This window comes from Heloderma suspectum, chromosome 7 (genome assembly GCF_057233095.1).
Source record: "Heloderma suspectum isolate Gila_16-S chromosome 7, 16-S_ref, whole genome shotgun sequence".
Taxonomy (NCBI): domain Eukaryota; kingdom Metazoa; phylum Chordata; class Lepidosauria; order Squamata; family Helodermatidae; genus Heloderma; species Heloderma suspectum.
In genome coordinates, this window is record NC_139464.1 from 92,268,610 (window position 1) to 92,288,135 (window position 19,526).

General features: G+C 44.9%; 1 protein-coding gene across 1 annotated transcript in view; it reads right to left on the minus strand.

Annotated features, from left to right (window-relative positions):
• The window catches only part of GRM8 (glutamate metabotropic receptor 8), an 832,708-nt gene that overhangs the window by 649,771 nt on the left and 163,411 nt on the right, over nt 1-19,526 (minus strand). Inside the window, exon 2 of the mRNA XM_084810899.1 lies at nt 5,219-5,435. Within this exon, the coding sequence (XP_084667025.1) occupies nt 5,219-5,435 (217 nt within the window). The remainder of the gene's footprint in view (nt 1-5,218; nt 5,436-19,526) is intronic.

A 19,526-nucleotide genomic window follows, 5' to 3' on the forward strand; every position in this document is an offset into this window, starting at 1 on the left:
AAAAAAAAAATACAAGCAAGGTGGTTTTACCATCTTGTAGGATCTTATTATCTTATTATCCCTTCATTGATCACTGCCTTGTTGTGGTGAAGGGGCTTGCGTAACTCAGTGAAGCCATAAGCTATGCTGTGCAGGGCCACCCAAGACGGACAGGTCATGGCAGAGAGTTCTGACAAAATGTGGTCCACTGGAGAAGGAAATGGCAACCCACTCCAGTATTCTTGCCAAGAAAACCCCATGGAACGTAACACAAGGCTAAAAGAGATGACGCCGGAAGATGAGCCCCTCAGGTCGGAAGGTGTCCAATATATTACTGGGGAAGATAGCGCCAGAAAGAGTGAAGCAGCAGGGCCAAAGCCGAAACGACACTCAGCTGTGGATGTGTCTGGTGGTGGTGGTGAAAAGAAAATCCGATGCGGTAAAGAACAATATTGTTTAGGAACCTGGAATGTCAGATCAATGAATCAAGGTAAGCTGGAGGTGGTCAAACATGAGATGGCAAGATTGAACATCAACATCTTGGGAATCAGTGAACTAAAATGGACAAGCATGGGCGAATTTAATTCAGGTGAACATTATATCTACTACTGTGGGCAAGAATCCCTTAGAAGAAATGGAGTAGCACTCATAGTTAATAAAAGGGTGGGAAAAGCAGTACTAGGGTACAATCTTAAAAACAATAGAATGATCTCAGTACGAATCCAAGGCAAACCATTCAACATCACAGTAATTCAAGTCTATGCCCCAACCACTGAGGCCGAAGAAGCTGAGGTTGATTGGTTCTATGAAGACCTACAAAACCTTCTAGAACTAACACCAAACAAAGATGTCCTTTTCATCATAGGGGATTGGAATGCTAAAGTAGGAAGTCAAGAAATAACCGGGATAACAGGCAACCTTGGTGTACAAAATGAAGCAGGACAAATGCTAATAGAGTTTTGCCAAGAGAACACGCTGATCATAGCAATGTCAAGGGCTCCTTGGCAGCCCCTTTCAGTCTAATCCGGTAGCCAAGTCCAGACACAGACAAAACAGATTATTTTCAAAGCTTTATTCCTCTTTTACTAGGGATGTACGAAAGTCACTTAGTTGTTCGCGGATTATGTTGATGGGGGGGCGTTCCGTCCCTCCTCCCGGAATCCTCCCCGGGGGGAAGGCACTCCGTGCCTCCCCCCCGGAATCCCCCGAGGCCGGCTGTGCTCCACGGCAGCTCCACGGAGAAGCCGGCCAGGCCCGGCCAGGCCAGAGCCGTCCGCAGCCGGATTTCCGGCCGCGGAGGGCTCTGGGTAAAAAAACCCAAAAAACTGCGTACGCAGATGGCGGCGGCTACGGCTGCCGCCATTTGCGTTCCTTATTTTTGCCCTCTTAATCTACGTAAATATTTACGTAGACTATGACGCCGAAAATCAAGGGGAACACAAATAGTGTAGCGGGCGCTATTTGCGTCCCTTTTTGATTCCCCGTTTTAGCCTACGTACGTAGGCTAAAACGGGGAATCAAAAAGGGACGCAAATAGCGCCCGCTACACTATTTGTGTTCCCCTTGATTTTCGGCATCATAGTCTACGTAAATATTTACGTAGATTAAGAGGGCAAAAATAAGGAACGCAAATGGCAGCGGCCATAGCTGCCGCCATTTGCGTACGCGGTTTTGTTTTGTTTTTTAACCCACCCAGCCATGATAGGCTACGTAAAGATTTACGTAGCCTATCATGTCGTGTTTTTTTTAAAAAAAAAACCTAGTCATGATAGGCTACGTAAATCTTTACGTAGCCTATCATGTCTTTCTTTCTTTTTCTTTCTTTCTTTTCTTCTTTTACAAGAGTGGAAATGGAGGCGGCGGCAGCCGGTCGGAAGACCGGCCGCCGCCGCCCGGAAGATCCGCCCCAGGTGAGTCTCGTCCTGGAGGGGATCCGCAGGGGGGGCGGGGGGGCCCGAATGCACTGGCATTCGGCCTCACCGAGATCTGTGGTGGAATTCTCTGACATCCCTATCTTTTACAACTTAACAACTCTACTGTTAGCAACTAGCTATGAGCAGCAGAGTACCTATGCCCTAAGTGGGAACAGTTGGTCCCTGTTTGAAGGAGAATCACTGGCAGACCCTGAACTTATGGGCTAGGGAGAGTCCCTCCCCTTTTCCCTTGGATCCTCTGGGCACAACTGTTGTTTGCGCACCAACTGGGCACTATGACTCCTTTCCATGCCCTCCATTTGGCGCCGCTCCCTGCGTTGGCGTCGCGCGTCCAGCAAGTCTTCTTCCTGCGCTCTCTCACTCCCGGGACTGCTATCTATGCCAGGAATGCCGGTGGAAGGAATCTCTGCCAGCTGTTGGCCCTGGGAAGGATGAGCGCACTCCTCTCCCAGGAGCGACTGCTCTTCCTCAGAATCAGAACTACTCTGGGATTCTATGGGCTCAGTGTCCACCCTGACAAGCAAACACTCTTTTCCAACAGCACAAGAGGCGACTCTACACATGGACATCACCAGATGGTCAATATCGAAATCAGATTGATTATGTCCTTTGCAGCCAAAGATGGAGAAGCTCTATACAGTCAGTCAAAACAAGACCTCGAGCGGACTGTGGCTCAGATCATGAGCTGCTTCTTGCAAAATTTCGGCTTAAATTGAAGAACGTAGGGAAAATCACTAAACCATTCGGGTATGACCTAAATCATATCCCTTATGAATATACAGTGGTGGTAACGAATAGATTTAAGGGATTAGACCTGATAGAGTGCCTGAGGAACTATGGACGAAGGTCTCTAATGTTGTTCAGGAAGCAGCAACTCAATCCATCCCAAAGAAAAAGAAATGCAAGAAAGCAAAGTGGCTGTCTGATGAGGCTTTACAAGTAGCTGAGGAAATAAGGGAAGCGAAAAGCAAGGGAGAAAGGGGAAGATATATCCAACTGAATGCAGAGTTCCAGAGAATAGCAAGGAGAGACAGGAAGGCCTTCTTAAATGAACAATGCAAGGAAATTGAGGAAAACAACAGAATGGGAAAGACTAGAGATCTTTTCAAGAAAATCGGAGATCTCAAGGGAACGTTTTGTGCAAAGACGGGCATGATAAAGGACAAAGAAGGCAGGGACCTAACAGAAGCAGATGAGATCAAGAAGAGATGGCAAGAATACACAGAAGAACTATACAGGAAAGATCTGAATGTCCCTGATAGACATGATAGTGTGGTCACTGAACTTGAGCCGGACATCCTCGAGAGTGAAGTCAAGTGGGCCTTAGGAAGCATTACTAACAACAAAGCTAGCGGAGATGACAGTATTCCAGCTGAGCTATTTAAAATCCTAAAAGATGATGCTGTTATAGTGCTGCACTCAATATGCCAACACATTTGGAACACTCAACAATGGCCGCAAGACTGGAAAAGGTCAGTTTACATTCCAGTTCCAAAGAAGGGCAATGCCAAACAGTGTGCAAACTACCGTACAATTGCGCTCATTTCACATGCCAGCAAGGTTATGCTCCAAATCCTACAAGCTAGGCTTCAGCAGTATGTGAACCGAGAACTACTGGTAGTACAAGCTGGGTTTCGAAGAGGCAGAGGAACTAGAGATCAAATCGCCAACATTCGCTGGATCATGGAGAAAGCAAAAGAATTCCAGAAAAACGTCTATTTCTGCTTCATTGACTATGCTAAAGCCTTTGATTGTGTGGATCACAACAAACTGTGGCAAATTCTTAAAGTGATGGGAGTACCAGATCACCTTACCTGTCTCCTGAGAAACCTGTACGAGGGTCAAGAAGCAATAGTAAGAACCAGGCATGGAACAACCGATTGGTTCCAAATTGGGAAAGGAATACGACAAGGCTGTATATTGTTGCCCTGCTTATTTAACTTATATGCAGAGTACATCATGAGAAATGCCAGGTTGGATGAATCACAGGTCGGAATTAAGATTGCCGGGAGAATAATCAACAACCTCAGATATGCCGACGATACCACCCTAACGGCAGAAAATGAAGAGGATCTAAAGAGCCTCTTGTTGAGGGTGAAAGTGGAGAGTGCAAAAGCTGGTTTGAAACTCAACATTAAAAAAACGAAGATCATGGCATCTGGCCCCCTCACTTCCTGGCATATAGAAGGGGAAGAAATGGAAGCAGTGACAGATTTTACTTTCTTGGGCTCCAAGATCACCGCAGACGGTGACTGTAGCCATGAAATTAAAAGATGCTTGCTCCTGGGGAGGAAAGCTATAGCAAACCTAGGCAGCATAGTAAGAAGCAGAGACATCACCTTGCTGACAAAGGTCTGTATAACCAAAGCTATGGTTTTCCCAGTAGTAATGTATGGCTGTGAGAGAGCTGGACTATAAGGAAGGCTGAGCACCGAAGAATTGATGCCTTTGAACTGTGGTGCTGGAGAAGACTCTTACGAGTGCCCTGGACTGCAAGGAGGTCAAATCAGTCCATCCTAAAGGAAATCAACCCTGACTGCTCATTGGAAGGACAGATAGTGAAGCTGAAGCTCAAATATTTTGGCCACCTAATGCGAAGAGAAAACTCTCTGGAAAAGACCCTGATGCTGGGAAAGATTGAAGGCAGAAGGAGAAGGGGACAGCAGAGGATGAGATGGCTAGATAGCATCACCGATGCAATGAATATGAACTTGAGCACACTCCGGGAGAGAGCGGAGGACAGGAAGGCCTGGCGTGCTATGGTCCATGGGGTCATGAAGAGTCGGACATGACTTAACGACTGAACAACAACAACAACAACAGGATCTTATTATGTTACAGCTCCAGTTCAGAACTGAACTGGGGGTTCATATGGCAACCCAGCATGCTCACTACGATATCACCAGGGATCTATACATACTTGAGAGGACTCCATGCTGACATCACAGTCAGGTATAAGGTGGCCCCCTCCCTCTTATACAGTGAAGCATTAGGAAGTGGAGACACACCCTAAACACCCTCTGTCCTTTGTCAATATTCAGTCAAACATTTAACTCCCACCACAACCTTCCATAACAGACAGAGGACATTTGTTTCAGTTTGGTTTTTCAGAATTCTCCCTTCTTAACCGACCACCAAAATGTCACTGACCAATGAGAACCAAGACCACCCATAACACATTCAGTTTCCCTCAAAGGTATAATTATTCCACACAGATCAGGTAGGCCCAACAAAGGGATGCTCAGAGTTTACTAACTTGTCATTCCTAAGTACAATTTTAAAAAATATAATCAATGTCCACTTACCAATTTCCCTCGAGATCTGTGTGAATGCTTCAACGCCACTCTCCCCATAGTTTCCCTCAGAAGCCAATGTTGACACATAGTTCCATCCAAGTGCTGTCACAATATCAACCATGGCTTGGGCTTGATAGGAGTCAGGTGGGACCACACGAGAGAAAAAGTCATACCTGGTGTTATCACTTAACTCTGGAGCTGTAGATGCATAGCTGATTTGAGGTATCTGCAAAGAACCAGCATGAAAGTACATTTCATATGTCTGAGGTATAACAAACAAAATGGCAATAGAGGGAAACTCTCTCTTCAAATTAAAGCTAACAATGACAAAAAAGTTTTTTTGTTTTTTGTCAAAGTGCAAATTATTGTTCTGTTTTAAGAAGACAAAAATTATAGTAACAAACTTGTGGTTTTCCAGATGTCATGGACAGTATACAAGATTCTTTTTTTTTTCTTTCTCTTTTTTAGCAACTAGAGCAAATGATCAAACCTAATTGTTCATGTCAGAACTTAATGTTGTCCTATTTCATAATTATATCTATAACTTGTTATTTTAGCATAATAATGTGCACAATTATATTGAAGGAAAGCACAGAACAGAAAGTTGCTTAGATACTAGAGGTGGTCAGACTTCATGCTTGCAGGATCTACTTTGTATTTTTCTAGAACCCTGAGATCCACTAATTGGGGCGTGATACAAAACAGTGGCTCAGTTGAGTGGGCATATGCTAAGAATTAAGGAATGGGGTACCTCTGAGCACATGCTGAGCCTAGGAAACAGTGATCAGTACCAGATCCAAGCTCACAAGTAACTTTCACACAAGAATCCACTCCTGGTTTTTCTCCTAAGTGCTCTTTTTCAACAACAGAATTTCGTAGGGATGGCGGAGAAATCTGCCACGGACTCCAATTCTAAAGAATCCGGCCCCCCGGAGTCCATGGTGGAACGGACTGCTCCCCCCCGCCACCCCACGGAGCCCGGTCAGGACGGACCCTACCTGGCGCCAGCCGGTCCGGGCCCATCCTCCTCATTCCGCAGAGTCCATGGCGGAACAGAGCAATCCCCCCTGTCACCCTGCGGAATCCCCCCGGGACGCAGCCTACCTTTGTCAGCCGTCCGCTGCCCCACGAATTGCTGCCCTGGTCTGCGGCCGCCATTTCCATTCTACTTTAGCCATGATAGGCTATGTAAGTATTTACATAGCCTATCATGGCTAACGCAGGGACACCATTTGCGTCCCTGCGGTAGCCGTGATAGGCTTCGTAAATATATATGTAGCCTATCACGGCTACCTCAGGGACACAAATGGCATAGCAGCCGCCATTTGCATCCCTGTAGTAGCCGTGATAGGCTACATATATATTTACGTAGCCTATCACGGCAAAAGGCAGGGACGCAAATGGCGTAGCGGCTGCCATTTGCGTTCCTGCCTTTTGCCGTGATAGGCTACGTAAATATATACGTAGCCTATCACAGCTACCTCAGGGATGCACATGGCGGCTGCTACAGCGGCCACCATTTGCGGCCACAGCCCAGCAGCGGGCAGAAGTCCGGCTGCAGGCGGCCCCGGCCGGTGGCTCTCTGGGCTCCCAGCAGAGCGGAGCTGGCCAGGGAAGATTCCAGAGGGGAGGGACAGATCGCCTCCCCCCACCAGCGGAATGGGGTAATTAGTCAGTACACCCCTAGCTGGGACGCAAATGGTGTAGCAGACGCCATTTGCGTCCCTGCCCTTTGCCGTGATAGGCTACATAAATATTTACATAGCCAATCACGGCAAAGGGCAGGGACACAAATGGTGTCCCCTACGCCAGACGCCATTTGCGGCCGCAGCCCGGCAGCAGACGGAAGACCGGCTGCATGCAGCCCCAGCCGGAGGCTCTGCAGACTTGCCGCGGAGCAGAACTGGCCAGGGAGGATTCCGGGGGGAGGGACAGATCTCCTCCCCCTGCCAGCGGATCCCAGGGCGGATCGGTAAGTGGGGTTTGTACACCCCTAGAATTTCGTGAGGTAGGCTTTCTAGTCATTGATATTGGTCAATTGTTTCTGACTTGGGAATCAGAAATTCTTGCTGGTTTACTGCAAATCACCCAGAGATCTACTAGTAGATCCTGTTCTAACTTTTGTCCACCCCTGTTGCACACACTTATTGGGGAGTAAACATCATTAAACTCCATGGAGTTTACTTCTGCATTCATTTAACTTTATTTTTAATCTATTTGTTTTATCATACGCTTGAATTAAGTTTTGTTTTAATCTCAACTTTTTATTGTTGGCCTCCATTTCTGGTGGAAATGTAGGATACAATTTTTAAAAAATAAATTAAAAAATTAAATTTTATAATTGGAGGGAGCAATCCTATGGCCACTAGAGAGCGGCTAGATGGCCATAGGATATGTTGTTTTCCGGGAACCTACCTCCCCCCACTTCCACACTGCCTTGCAGGCAGCGTGGAACAGCCTCGTCCTCCGCACTTGCAAGAGGAGCGCAGAGTAGCAGAAAAGGGGCGTGGCTGGGGGCGTTCCGGGGCAGGGATGGCGGAACTGCCTGTATGACACATCCTATGTGTTGTACAGCAGCTTCCATCCTTGCTCTGTCCTCCCACAGCTAGACAGCTGCAATCGGCTGTCTAGCTGAAAAAGCAGGGCAGGAGAAGCACGGAGGGAATGATCCTCTCTTTGCTTCCCCTGCCCTGCTTTGGATAGGCGGTCACCTCCGAGTTCGGAGGCAGCTGCCTATCTAGATTGGATTGCTCCCTAAAATAAAAATAATAAAATAAAATAAAATAAATGCACTGTAAGTAGTCACATGCATCCTGCTTCAGCAGGTCTTCAGCATGCATATGGAGTTTCACTCTTGAGTCAGGAAAGTTAAACACACAGTGTTCCATTGTGTACACTTAAAGGTCTCTGAACTTGAATGCAGGGCAATGGCTGAAATTTGTTTGTTGTGCAGCTGCAAATCATGCCCAGCCAGGGACAAAAAAATAAAGACATGTGTGCTGTAGTTTTCCTTCCCATTTTCCCACATTAGCAAATCCCATTGATTTAAAGTAACTATACATGCATTACTTATCCAACTAGACTATTTCAAAGAGGAACCACATTATTTATTATATGAAATGTCTTCTGTGTTTATGTGTCTCCTAGGATACATAGCATTATTTTACACAAGCAAATTCTTTTTCCTAAATCAGTAATTTGAAAATCCTGAACCCCTTGAACTTAATATGAATTTTGTATTATTTCCAAAGGGATTACATGCTGGCCAAGGACCTCATATTTCAAGATAGGTATGTGTCGATAGCAATAATGTTATTAACTTTCAATCAGAGGTGGATATTTTAACTAGTTAATTTTGACAGTAATAGTCTCATAAATCCCCATAAAATATTCCAGTGCTTCAATTATAGACTTAGCTACCATGGAAATAAGCCTAAGGGCACAATCTGATACATGTTTAGATAGAAAAAGTCCTACAACTCCCAGCAATGCTAATGGAATTAAGCACATGCACCTGAGCACAGGACTTTAGATCAGGGTTGAGCAACATGTGGGCCATGGCCCAGATGTGGGCCCTGTCGCCCCCTGGTGTGGCTCTCACCACTGCTACACTGCTGAAATGCACAGTGGTGGCAGAAACATCACTAATTGGCCATCACAAACCACTAAGGAAGCCTAACTGTCCAAATCTCTCTGATTTTCAAGTAAGCTTTGACCATTTGGGGCTTCTGAAATGGTTCACAGGGAAGGGTTTGGGGGCAAAAATGGTCTCCCATGGCCCCAAAGTTGCCCAGCCCTGCTTTAGATCAAACCAAGCCACATCAGGACATAAACAATACTATAGAACCTAAATATTTCTCTGGATTTCTGATCGCATAGTGCAGAACCTGAAAGGCCAGATGTAGGAAAACATTGGCTTCCACCTTGCTGCATCTCAAAGAGAACCTAACGTTTTTCATGCATTCAGTACAAAGGGCTGGCAATAATCTTTCTCCCACTGGCTAGAACAGAAACACCCACTCTAAACAGCCCAGGTGTGCAATTGCCCTAAAATCTCCATAAGGTCCATTAAACTATGTTCTAAGGGAAAACAGGAATGAGAACATCCTTGATTAAGTCTGAAAATCCCACACCTACCATTGACATTGCATGAACTTAACCAAATCTCTCCCTTCCCATCTCTTTTCAGTGCTGTTTTAGGGTCTAGTTTATTGTTTCAGCTGTTTGTAGGAAGGCACAACTACTTAGAAGTGAAGGACATTGTAAGTCTACATTTAAGAACATAAAATGGTTTAAAAGAAAACAATGTGTGTGATCCAGCCAGAGTTGAGCTGAATTAGCTCCTGGGGAGAGCAATCCTATGGCCACTAGACAGGATTTTTCAGTTTCTGGGAACTGAGCTTGGTTCCCAGAAACCACACTCCCTGCCACCTCATAGGCAGCAGTTCTCCCCAATCTCCACACTCTTAACCACAGCGCAAAGCAGGTGAAAAGAGGGCATTCCCGTAGGCGGGGAGGAGACCACAGCGGCGGCGCTATGACACTTCCTATGTGCCATGCTGCCTCCCCCCCAGTCCAACATCCCCAGCTAAACAGCCAAAATCAGCTGACTAGCTGCAAATGCAGGGCAGCCGGAGCACAAAGGAGAGGATCCCCTCCGTGTTCCACCCGCCCCGCATTGGATAGTCGGCTGCCTCCAAGTTCAGAGGAGGCCGACTAACCTGACAGAATTGCGCCCTAGAGGTCCAAGAAGCTGTTAGCCATGAAATGGCAGGTGGATAACTAGAGCAAAGGTGGTGGAAGACCCATGATAAATTTGGTCGAACTTAGGCTAGAGATAATTTCAGAGCCTACTCTGTGGCAGTGATGACGGCAGAGAAATCTTTCATTTCTATCACAATGGCATCTGCTCAGAGTTGGCCAGCAGAGTTGTTCTGAATAGTCAGAGATCTTGACTTTCAAAATGGTGGAGAAGAGGATCATTCGGTGGCTTGCTGTGACTTTGCAGAGAAGGTCGGTCGTATCCATTCCAACGTAGATGCTGATATTTGCAAGAGATTCAGCTACACAGTTACTTTTCAGGCACGGCTGTCATGCCTTCATTCTACAGTCTTCAGAAGGCTGGCTGAGCAAAGACTTTAGATCAGCCAGGGCAAGAAACATCTAATTTACCTCTAACCTAATTAAATCAGCAGCAGCATCCCTACTGGAAGGCAAAGCATGGGAACTCCAGGACCCGCAAATGTCTCTCTGATTACTGAGTCACTATTCTAGGCAAGGTACCCAAGGTAGATTCTGAATTGGCCAGTTCAGAATGCTGGGGGGGGGGGGGATGCTCCATTCATGAAGTGCTACCACTACCTGTAAACACATTAGAAGCCATTTTCAGCCATTCAGGACAGGAAGCTCCACCAGTGTGTACACACAGCACCTATTGTGGCCTAGAACCCCTGTACTGTTTTTGTCACACAACTCTCTATGCACCAATGGCTAATGAGCTCAGTATCCTAGATTCCCTTTTGTTCTCTTTGTTTTGGAGAAAAAAATGCTCTCTTCATCTAAGGTTCAGAAACAGGTTTTCTTTCCAGGAAAATAGAATGAGCCGGTTAGTTTTTGCTCAGCCTTCTACCTGCAGTCCACTCTGCTCTCCTTCCCTCGTTCCCTGTTCCTCCTGTTTTCCTTCTCCATGGCTCCTAGGGAATGCATAACCTTGTGCATCTCCTCCAAGCTTTTCAACAAAAAGCCTTAAAACTTGAAAAGGTTAAATGGGCCTGCAAGGGCCTCACTAGCCCCCAGTTACTCACTGCAGAACCACAAAAGGATCAGACCGAAATCTGAAGCTGAGACCTACAGCATTCCAAAACATCTCTTTGTATTCCCTGCCTACATCCTGGTGTCTGTGGGTAGTGTGATAGCTGCAGGTCCAAGCTTAACTGGGTTAACCTAACTAATTTCTCTGTTATGTATCAAAGCAATATATTTGGTATTCTGGTCTATTTTCTAATAAAGCCTTTATTCCTGATTCAAGTCTTAATCTGTGTCGAATAGCTAATATCCCTTGGTGTAAGTGTAAAGCGCAACCTCCCCATGGTGCTCATCTCTGTGCCCAAGATCTATATTTACATGAGTTGGTTCATTACACAAGTAAGCTTGTATATGGGTTGTAACTGTAATATGCAATTGGGGACAGGCAATAATACTGCAGTAACAGCAGAACCAGCAGATGTACCTTTGGCATCTGCTTGTCCAGTTATGCTGGATACATTTCCATTTGTGCAGCCTGAGGATGTGTACAGAATGCATGGAGAGGAGAGGCCAACCATGTGTGCTCTCAACCTTTGCCCATTCAGGCTAATAAGCCCTGCCAGAAGAGGACAGACAGAGAGGGCAGTGGAAATGGTAAATGCGGGAAAGTTGTGGTTACAGCAAATTTGAAAGAGACAGTAGTGAAACCTCATAAAATGTCAAGGACTGATGTTTTCCATTTCACCTTATCTTAGAATTTAGAATGAACAGATCCACACAGATTCCCATGCAGCAAAATAGGCCTGAATCAGATGCATTATGGGGTCAATGACACCAATCACATATTATTACCCGTGTGGCAATTTTTTAAAGTATTATCAGGTGGCAGCAGGCGTCACTCCAGCCATTTGAGAAGAATCATCCATCACTGTCCACCACCCAATTGTCATTCTTTTAAACTATTTAAGGAGCAACCCTATGCATGTTTAGATGGAAAAATGTCTTAGAACTCCCAGCATGCCCCAGCCAGCATGGCTGGCTGGGGCATGTTGAGAACTATAGGACTTTTTTCCATCTATGCATGCATAGGGTTGCACCCTTAATCAATGAGTACACATATAACCAAAAGCAAACCAAAAAAAAAAAAGGCACTGGGGATGACCCAGTAAAGAATCAGTTTCTTTTAATGAAGAGCCAATTAAAACTGGGCAGCAACTATGTGGAGGCTTCTAAAATGTGCAGAACCATGTGGGTCTTCAGCAACACTGAGGTCATGTTTTAAAGCAGAGGTGGGCAACTTGTGGCCCTCCAGATATTTTGGCTAGCCGCAAGTTGCTCATACCTGTTTTAAAAGGCTGTGAAAGCTGGATGCATTTACCAACATTCCTAAACAGTTTCTTCCTGGTCCAAAGCTTACTGATACATGATGCACACTGGCCGATGCACAGGCTTAAAGACTTTAAAACTGAGACTGACCACGCTGAGTGCCAACCCGGGTAAGTGGTTCTTGGTGGCCATTGCATGATCATTGTTCCATTTAGATTGGCCCCACAAAGTCATACTTCCCAGATTCATTGGGAAACTGGCAGTATGAAATCCATTACCACCAAAATGCCCATCGTGATGGCTGATGCAGATTTGGACTTAATGCTTCTATATTGCAAGGTTCCCCATCAGTGAATACATGGCCATGAATGGGTGGTTATGCCATTACTGTGTACCAGAACTGTACCAATATTGTGTACCATGTTACTGTTCTTCAGAACACTGAATGTCATTCATTCATTTACATCAGAGGTGGGCAAATTGTAGCTTTCCATATTGTTTTACCTACAATTCCCATTATCCCTCACCATTGGCTATACTGACTAGGGCTAAAACAGCTGTCCTCCAGATGTTTTGGCCTACAAGTTGTCCACCCCTGACTTACATGGAAAAAAAAATAAAGATACCATTACAGCAAGGGCTAAACCTGTTCCCTGTCCCAGAAAATGGCAGCTATTCAATCAACATGGCCTCTACGTGCATAGTCTTAGTCTTAGTCTGAGTTCTGTTTCTTGGTTATACTAGAGTGTGACTGAGTGTTAGGAACTAGATTTTATAGATTGAGATGGACTAACAAACATCTGTATATAAGCCACGTTCACCATCTAGAATATTGGTTATATTACAGCCACTTTATAAATTGCTAGAAAGCTGTTTCAGAAAAAAAATTGCAAACCAGTGCCAGTTAACTACAAGTACAAAGAGAAGGTGTATTTAACTATCTGGTAAAAGTATGGATGGAGATACATTATAGGTGTGCACCAACCACAGGATTGGACTCAGACCCCAATTCAGCACTTTGGAAAATGTAACGATTGCTCGGGCCGATACAAAGGCTGTCCGCTTCAGCTCAGGTACAAAGCCTGACTCAAGATTCAGAAATCCAAGGCTTTGTACCTCCCACTGACTATCATGAGAAATTTTTAAAACAGCTTTTTTTTCTTTTTTTTCCTGTTTGTCAGATGTGGATGACATTTGCAGGCCTAGGAGCTGCCTGCCAAAAATAGGTGCAGTCGTTTTCTGCTACACACCTTTATATTTTTATTGTTTTAAGGGAAATGCTGTTAACTTTTTATTTCTTGACAGAACTAAAATGTAAAATGTGAAGAGCAAATTGCTGCTTCTGAAGGGGGCAAGTCTGCCATATTTCTAGGGGTGTATGAAATACTCACCCCGTTCCAGTTCAGGTGTCCACAGGGTGGGGGGAGAGGTGATCTGTTCCTCCCTGCAGAATCCTCCCTGGCCGGCTCCGCAGCAAGTCCGCAGAGCCACCATCTGCAGCCAGATGCACCATTTTGTGATAGTTTTCCACATTATTTTAACAACTAATTGGATTGGAGCCTCTGAAGAAAACATTTGGAGGAGTCATGGGCCTGTGGGAATGACAAAAGTTGATTCCCAACATAGCAATTCCTCCAGTTTTCCAAAAACAAGCTTTAAGGACATGGAGGAAACCCAGACAAAAGCAGGTCATTCACTGCCATCTAAAATTATACTATGCCGTTGTTCAACTTAAGATTTTTGTAGGATGGATGCATCCCCATCTCAGAGCACTAATGGATGCACACAGAATAACAGGCAGTGGGAAACTAACCTAGACACCCAGACATGAGCCAGATATACTGACAGACCTAAGTGCATCCTTGAACACCTGGTGATTAGAGACACTGTACTTACCTGGAAATGTTAGCAGAAATATACTGGCACCTGGTCTGTCTCCATTAATGTCAGTGCTGACATCCAGAAATCCACAATGGTATACAACAATCTTCAAGGCTTTCACATGTGGAGAGGATCAAAAGCATATACATTGTTTGACCTATTGAATAAAGGGAAAGCTCTCTCCCATGCATCTGCCTTGAAAAAGGCTGAACCAGCCTCACTAACTGTATGTCTGTACTTGCAACTACATCACTTTCTTAGCCAGTTTCACATCAAGCAGGCAGCCAAGACCCACTCACTGCCTTCTGAATCCTTCATCAATGCTGCTGTTTCTATGGCTAAATATAATTTATTTATAATATCCTCCAATAGCCTTCTAGATTGGGGGCAGAGGGACTGACATTCCCTTCTGTGTTCAGGCATTGGAGAACAACTTAGGTGAGTCTTTGGGGGGAAATGATTTGGACCTCTTTTGAAACCTTTTCAATCAATACAAAGCTAAAAGAAGCACAACCGATTTCATTTTATTTATTTATTTATTTATTTCTATACCGCCCAATAGCCGAAGCTCTCTTTCATAGAATCATAGAATAGTAGGGTTGGAAGGGGCCTACAAGGCCATCGAGTCCAACCCCCTGCTCAATGCAGGAATCCAAGTCAGAGCATCCCTCACAAATGGCTGTCCAGCCTCGTCTTGAAGGCCTCCAGTGTGGGAAAGCCCACCACCTCCCCAGGTAATTGGTTCCATTGTCGTATTGTTCTTACAGTCAGGAGGTTTTTCCTGATGTTCAGCTGGAATCTGGCTTCCTGTAACTTGAGCCCATTATTCCGTGTCCTGCACTCTGGGATGATGAAGAAGAGATCCTGGCCTTCTTCTCTGTGGCAACCTTTCAAGTACTTGAAGAGTGCTATCATATCTCCCCTCAGTCTTCTCTTCTCAAAGCTAAACATGCCCAGTTCTTTCAGTCTCTCTTCATAGGGCTTTGTTTCCAGTCCCCTGATCATCTTTGTTGCCCTCCTCTGAACCCTCTCCAGTTTGTCTGCATCCTTCTTAAAGTGTGGTGCCCAGAACTGGACACAGTACTCCAGATGAGGCCTAACCAGTGCTGAGTAGAGGGGAACTAGTACTTCCCGGGATTTGGAAGCGATGCTTCTATTAATGCAGCCCAAAATAGCATTTGCCTTTTTTGCAGCCACATCACATTGTTGGCTCATCTTCAGCTTGTGATCGACAACAATTCCAAGATCCTTCTCGCTTGTAGTGTGGTTGAGCCACGTATCCCCCATCTTGTAACTGTGCATTTGGTTTCTTTTTCCTAGGTGCAGAACTTGGCATTTATCCCTATTAAATGTCATTCTGTTGTTTTCTGCCCAGCGCTCCAGTCTATCCAGATCACTTTGAATTTTGTTTCTGTCTTCCAAAGTATTAGCTATCCCTCCCAATTTTGTGTCATCTCCAAATTTGATCAGCATTCCCTGCACCTCCTCCTCCAAGTCATTAATAAAAATGTTGAAGAGCACTGGGCCCAGGACTGAGCCCTGCGGTACCCCACTCGTTACCCCTCCCCTTTCTCAGTAGGTGGTATGTAACTTTATCCCTGGAAGGCTTCATTTAATACATTCAAACAAATTCATTATTATTGGAAGGGGTGTGGACAGATTGGTTCATACTTCCTACTTTAGTGGGAATATCCAGCCATGCAGGAGTTGAGTTTGGCTGCTGAGGCTACCAGGAGTTTCTCCACATTAGATCGCAGGTAGCTCCTAAAATGTTGCTTCTTCATGATTTTGAACTTAATGATCCTGGAACTCTGCATAAAGATGTAATTGTATAGAACAGTAGTTGTGTATAGCAGGGATGGGAGAAGGTAGATCTCAAGACTCTTGGGACTTCAACTCCCAGAAGCCCCTGCCAGTATGGCCATTGGTCAGGAATGTTGGGAGATGAAGTCTGAAACTTCTGGAGATCTACTTTCTACCACCCCTGACATAAAGCATGTAACTGGAAGTCTCCCACGCAACCTTCTAAACAACATTGGATTGATAATATTTGGGAGACCATGATAAATAACAAACTTATTCAGCCAGAGAAGCAGGCAAGGAATTCCAATTTTCTGTTCCAATCAAATACAGATGCATGTTTTTCTGAGTATGACTGGGCTACCCAAGACTGCAATCATATACACACTGGGAGTAAGCCCCACTGAACTCAACGGTACTTACTTTGAGTAGACATGTATAGGATTGTGCTGTTACACATCCAAACTCTCTCAATAGTTAGCGAGTTGCACTTTAGTTTGGTTTTCTCTTTTTCTCTTAATTAGTGAACTTGTGGTACTGTTATAGCTGAGGTATAAATAGGCACTGGAATTTTTTTTATGTTTGTGCTATTAAAAGTGGGAACAGCTTTAGAAATGCCAATATAGAACTGTACTTACCAGTGAACTAAACAGGAGGAGAGGCACAAGCAGAGCAATTCTATAATGTTCAAAATGCTTACAGTGTGCCACCCTAACTTTGCTTCTTCTCCTCTCTTACCCGCCCCCCCCCGCTCCAGCCTCTTTGGTCCAATTAATAGTTGTGAAATACCATCAACCTTTGTTTCAGTCAAGTACAAGCCAGTGCAGGCCAGGGCAACAAAAACCTGTCTGAAGATGTATGGTACAATAGGCCTATGATAGAATTTTTATATTCAATTTTCTTTCTTGTCAGAGTTTTGTAGTAATTTACAGCAGATTTTGTTAGGAAAGTTCCCTGGTTTTTTTCTGCACCTGTGGTGTAAGGTAACACTTTAAAAGCCCTGAAAGTTTTGGGCTTGCATGCTTTGATACATGTTTAACAACTCCCAGGGGGAGCTGGGCAATCTTCACACATTATTAAAGGAAAGTCAAAGCAATAACTCCCTGACACCAGAAAAGGGTTTTCAAAATAAAAATAATCCCCCCACCACCACCACACACCTAACAGCGTTTGCAGTTGCCAGTGTGTCAGGCGGAGATCAGTTTAGGGGAACATTAATATTCACAAGACACGGCACTGGGGAGATGTTTCAGTGGTATTTAAGGTCTATATATATCTGAACAAAACACACTGGTCTCTAGACCGAAGAGTTATCCATCGAAAGAGCTGGGCTAAGTCTACACTACTGCTTTATAGCGGTATTGAAGTGCAGTGATAACTGTTGGGCATTACACATTCAATATACTGCTGTTGTAGTGTTATTTCTGCTTTTTATTCCACGTTATCCAATATACCACAACAAATGTCATTGTGTCTCCTATGAGGTATAAATGGCCAAGAGAGATATAGCATTACTATGATGGGATCATAATCATAATCTTGGTTCTAAGGGAAGCAAAAGCCGAGTGTAGTCAAATGCGTACCCTGGATTTTAGGAAAGCTGATTTTCATAAACTCAGAACAATGATCAGTAAGGTCCCATGGCAAGCGATGCTAGTGAGAAAAGGAGTCCAAGATGGGTGGGAGCTTTTAAAAAAGGAAATTCTCAAGGCACAATCACAAACAATTCCAACAAGAAGAAAAGGTGGAAGACAACAGAAGAAGCCAATGTGGCTTCACAAAAAGCTTAGGGATGACCTGAAAACAAAAAAGGACACATATAGGAACTGGAAAGAAGGCCAAGTAACAAAGGAAGAGTACAGGCAGATAGCACAGAATTGCAGGGATGGCGTCAGGAAGGCTAAAGCTGAGAATGAGCTGAGGTTAGCAAGGGATGTTAAAAACAACAAAAAGGCTTTCTTCAGCTACGTGCATAGTAAAAGGCAGAGGAAAGAAATGGTGGCTCAGCTATTAAATAAGGATGGCAAAATGATAACAGATGACAAAGAAAAGGCAGAGGTGCTCAATCCCTACTTTGGCTCAGTCTTCTCCCAAAAGAGGGTCTATGACCCCCCTGGCAAAGGCGAAGTACAGGCTGAAGGGGCAAGATTGCAGCTTGAGATCGACAGGCATATGGTCAAGGAACACCTCATTACTTTGAATGAGTTCAAATCTCCAGGGCCAGATGAACTGCATCCTAGAGTCATAAAGGAACTGGCAGAAGAACTCTCAGAACCGCTGTCTATTCTCTTTGAGAAATCATGGAGGACGGGGGAAGTGCCAGATGACTGGAGGAGGGCTAACGTTGTCCCTATCTTCAAAAAGGGTAAAAAGGAGGAACCTGGGAACTACAGACCAGTCAGTCTGACATCAATCCCTGGGAAAATTCTGGAGCAGATCATAAAGCAATCCATCTGGGAGCACCTTGACAACAATGCCGTGATTACTCAAAGCCAACATGGATTTGTCAAAAACAAGTCCTGCCAGACAAATCTGATCTCATTTTTTGATCAAGTAACCTCCCTTGTAGACCGTGGGAATGCTGTAGACATCATATACCTCGACTTCAGCAAAGCTTTCGACAAAGTGCCCCATGATGTCCTGATGAGCAAACTAGCTTGAAGTGGGCTAGATGAAACAACGATCCGGTGGATCCACAGTTGGCTACAGAATCAGACTCAAAGAGTGCTTATCAAATGGGACCTTCTCAAGCTGGGGAGAGGTAACGAGTGGGGTACCGCAGGGCTCAGTCCTGGGCCCAGTGCTCTTCAACATTTTTATTAATGACTTGGAGGAGGAGGTGCAGGGAATGCTGATCAGATTTGCAGATGACACTAAATTGGGAGGGATAGCTAATACTTTGGAAGACAGAAACAAAATTCAAAGTGATCTGGATAGACTGGAGCGCTGGGCAGAAAACAACAGAATGACATTTAATAGGGACAAATGCCAAGTTCTGCACCTAGGAAAAATAAACCAAATGCACAGTTACAAGATGGGGGATACGTGGCTCAACCACACTACGAGCGAGAAGGATCTTGGAATTGTTGTTGATCACAAGCTGAAGATGAGCCAACAATGTGATGTGGCTGCAAAAAAGGCAAATGCTATTTTGGGCTGCATTCATAGAAGCATCGCTTCCAAATCCCGGGAAGTAGTAGTTCCCCTCTACTCAGCACTGGTTAGGCCTCATCTGGAGTACTGTGTCCAGTTCTGGGCACCACACTTTAAGAAGGATGCAGACAAACTGGAGAGGGTTCAGAGGAGGGCAACAAAGATGATCAGGGGACTGGAAACAAAGCCCTATGAAGAGAGACTGAAAGAACTGGGCATGTTTAGCCTTGAGAAGAGAAGACTGAGGGGAGATATGATAGCACTCTTCAAGTACTTGAAAGGTTGTCACAGAGAAGAAGGCCAGGATCTCTTCTTAATCATCCCAGAGTGCAGGACACGGAATAATGGGCTCAAGTTACAGGAAGCCAGATTCCGGCTGAACATCAGGAAAAACTTTCTGAGTGTCAGAGCA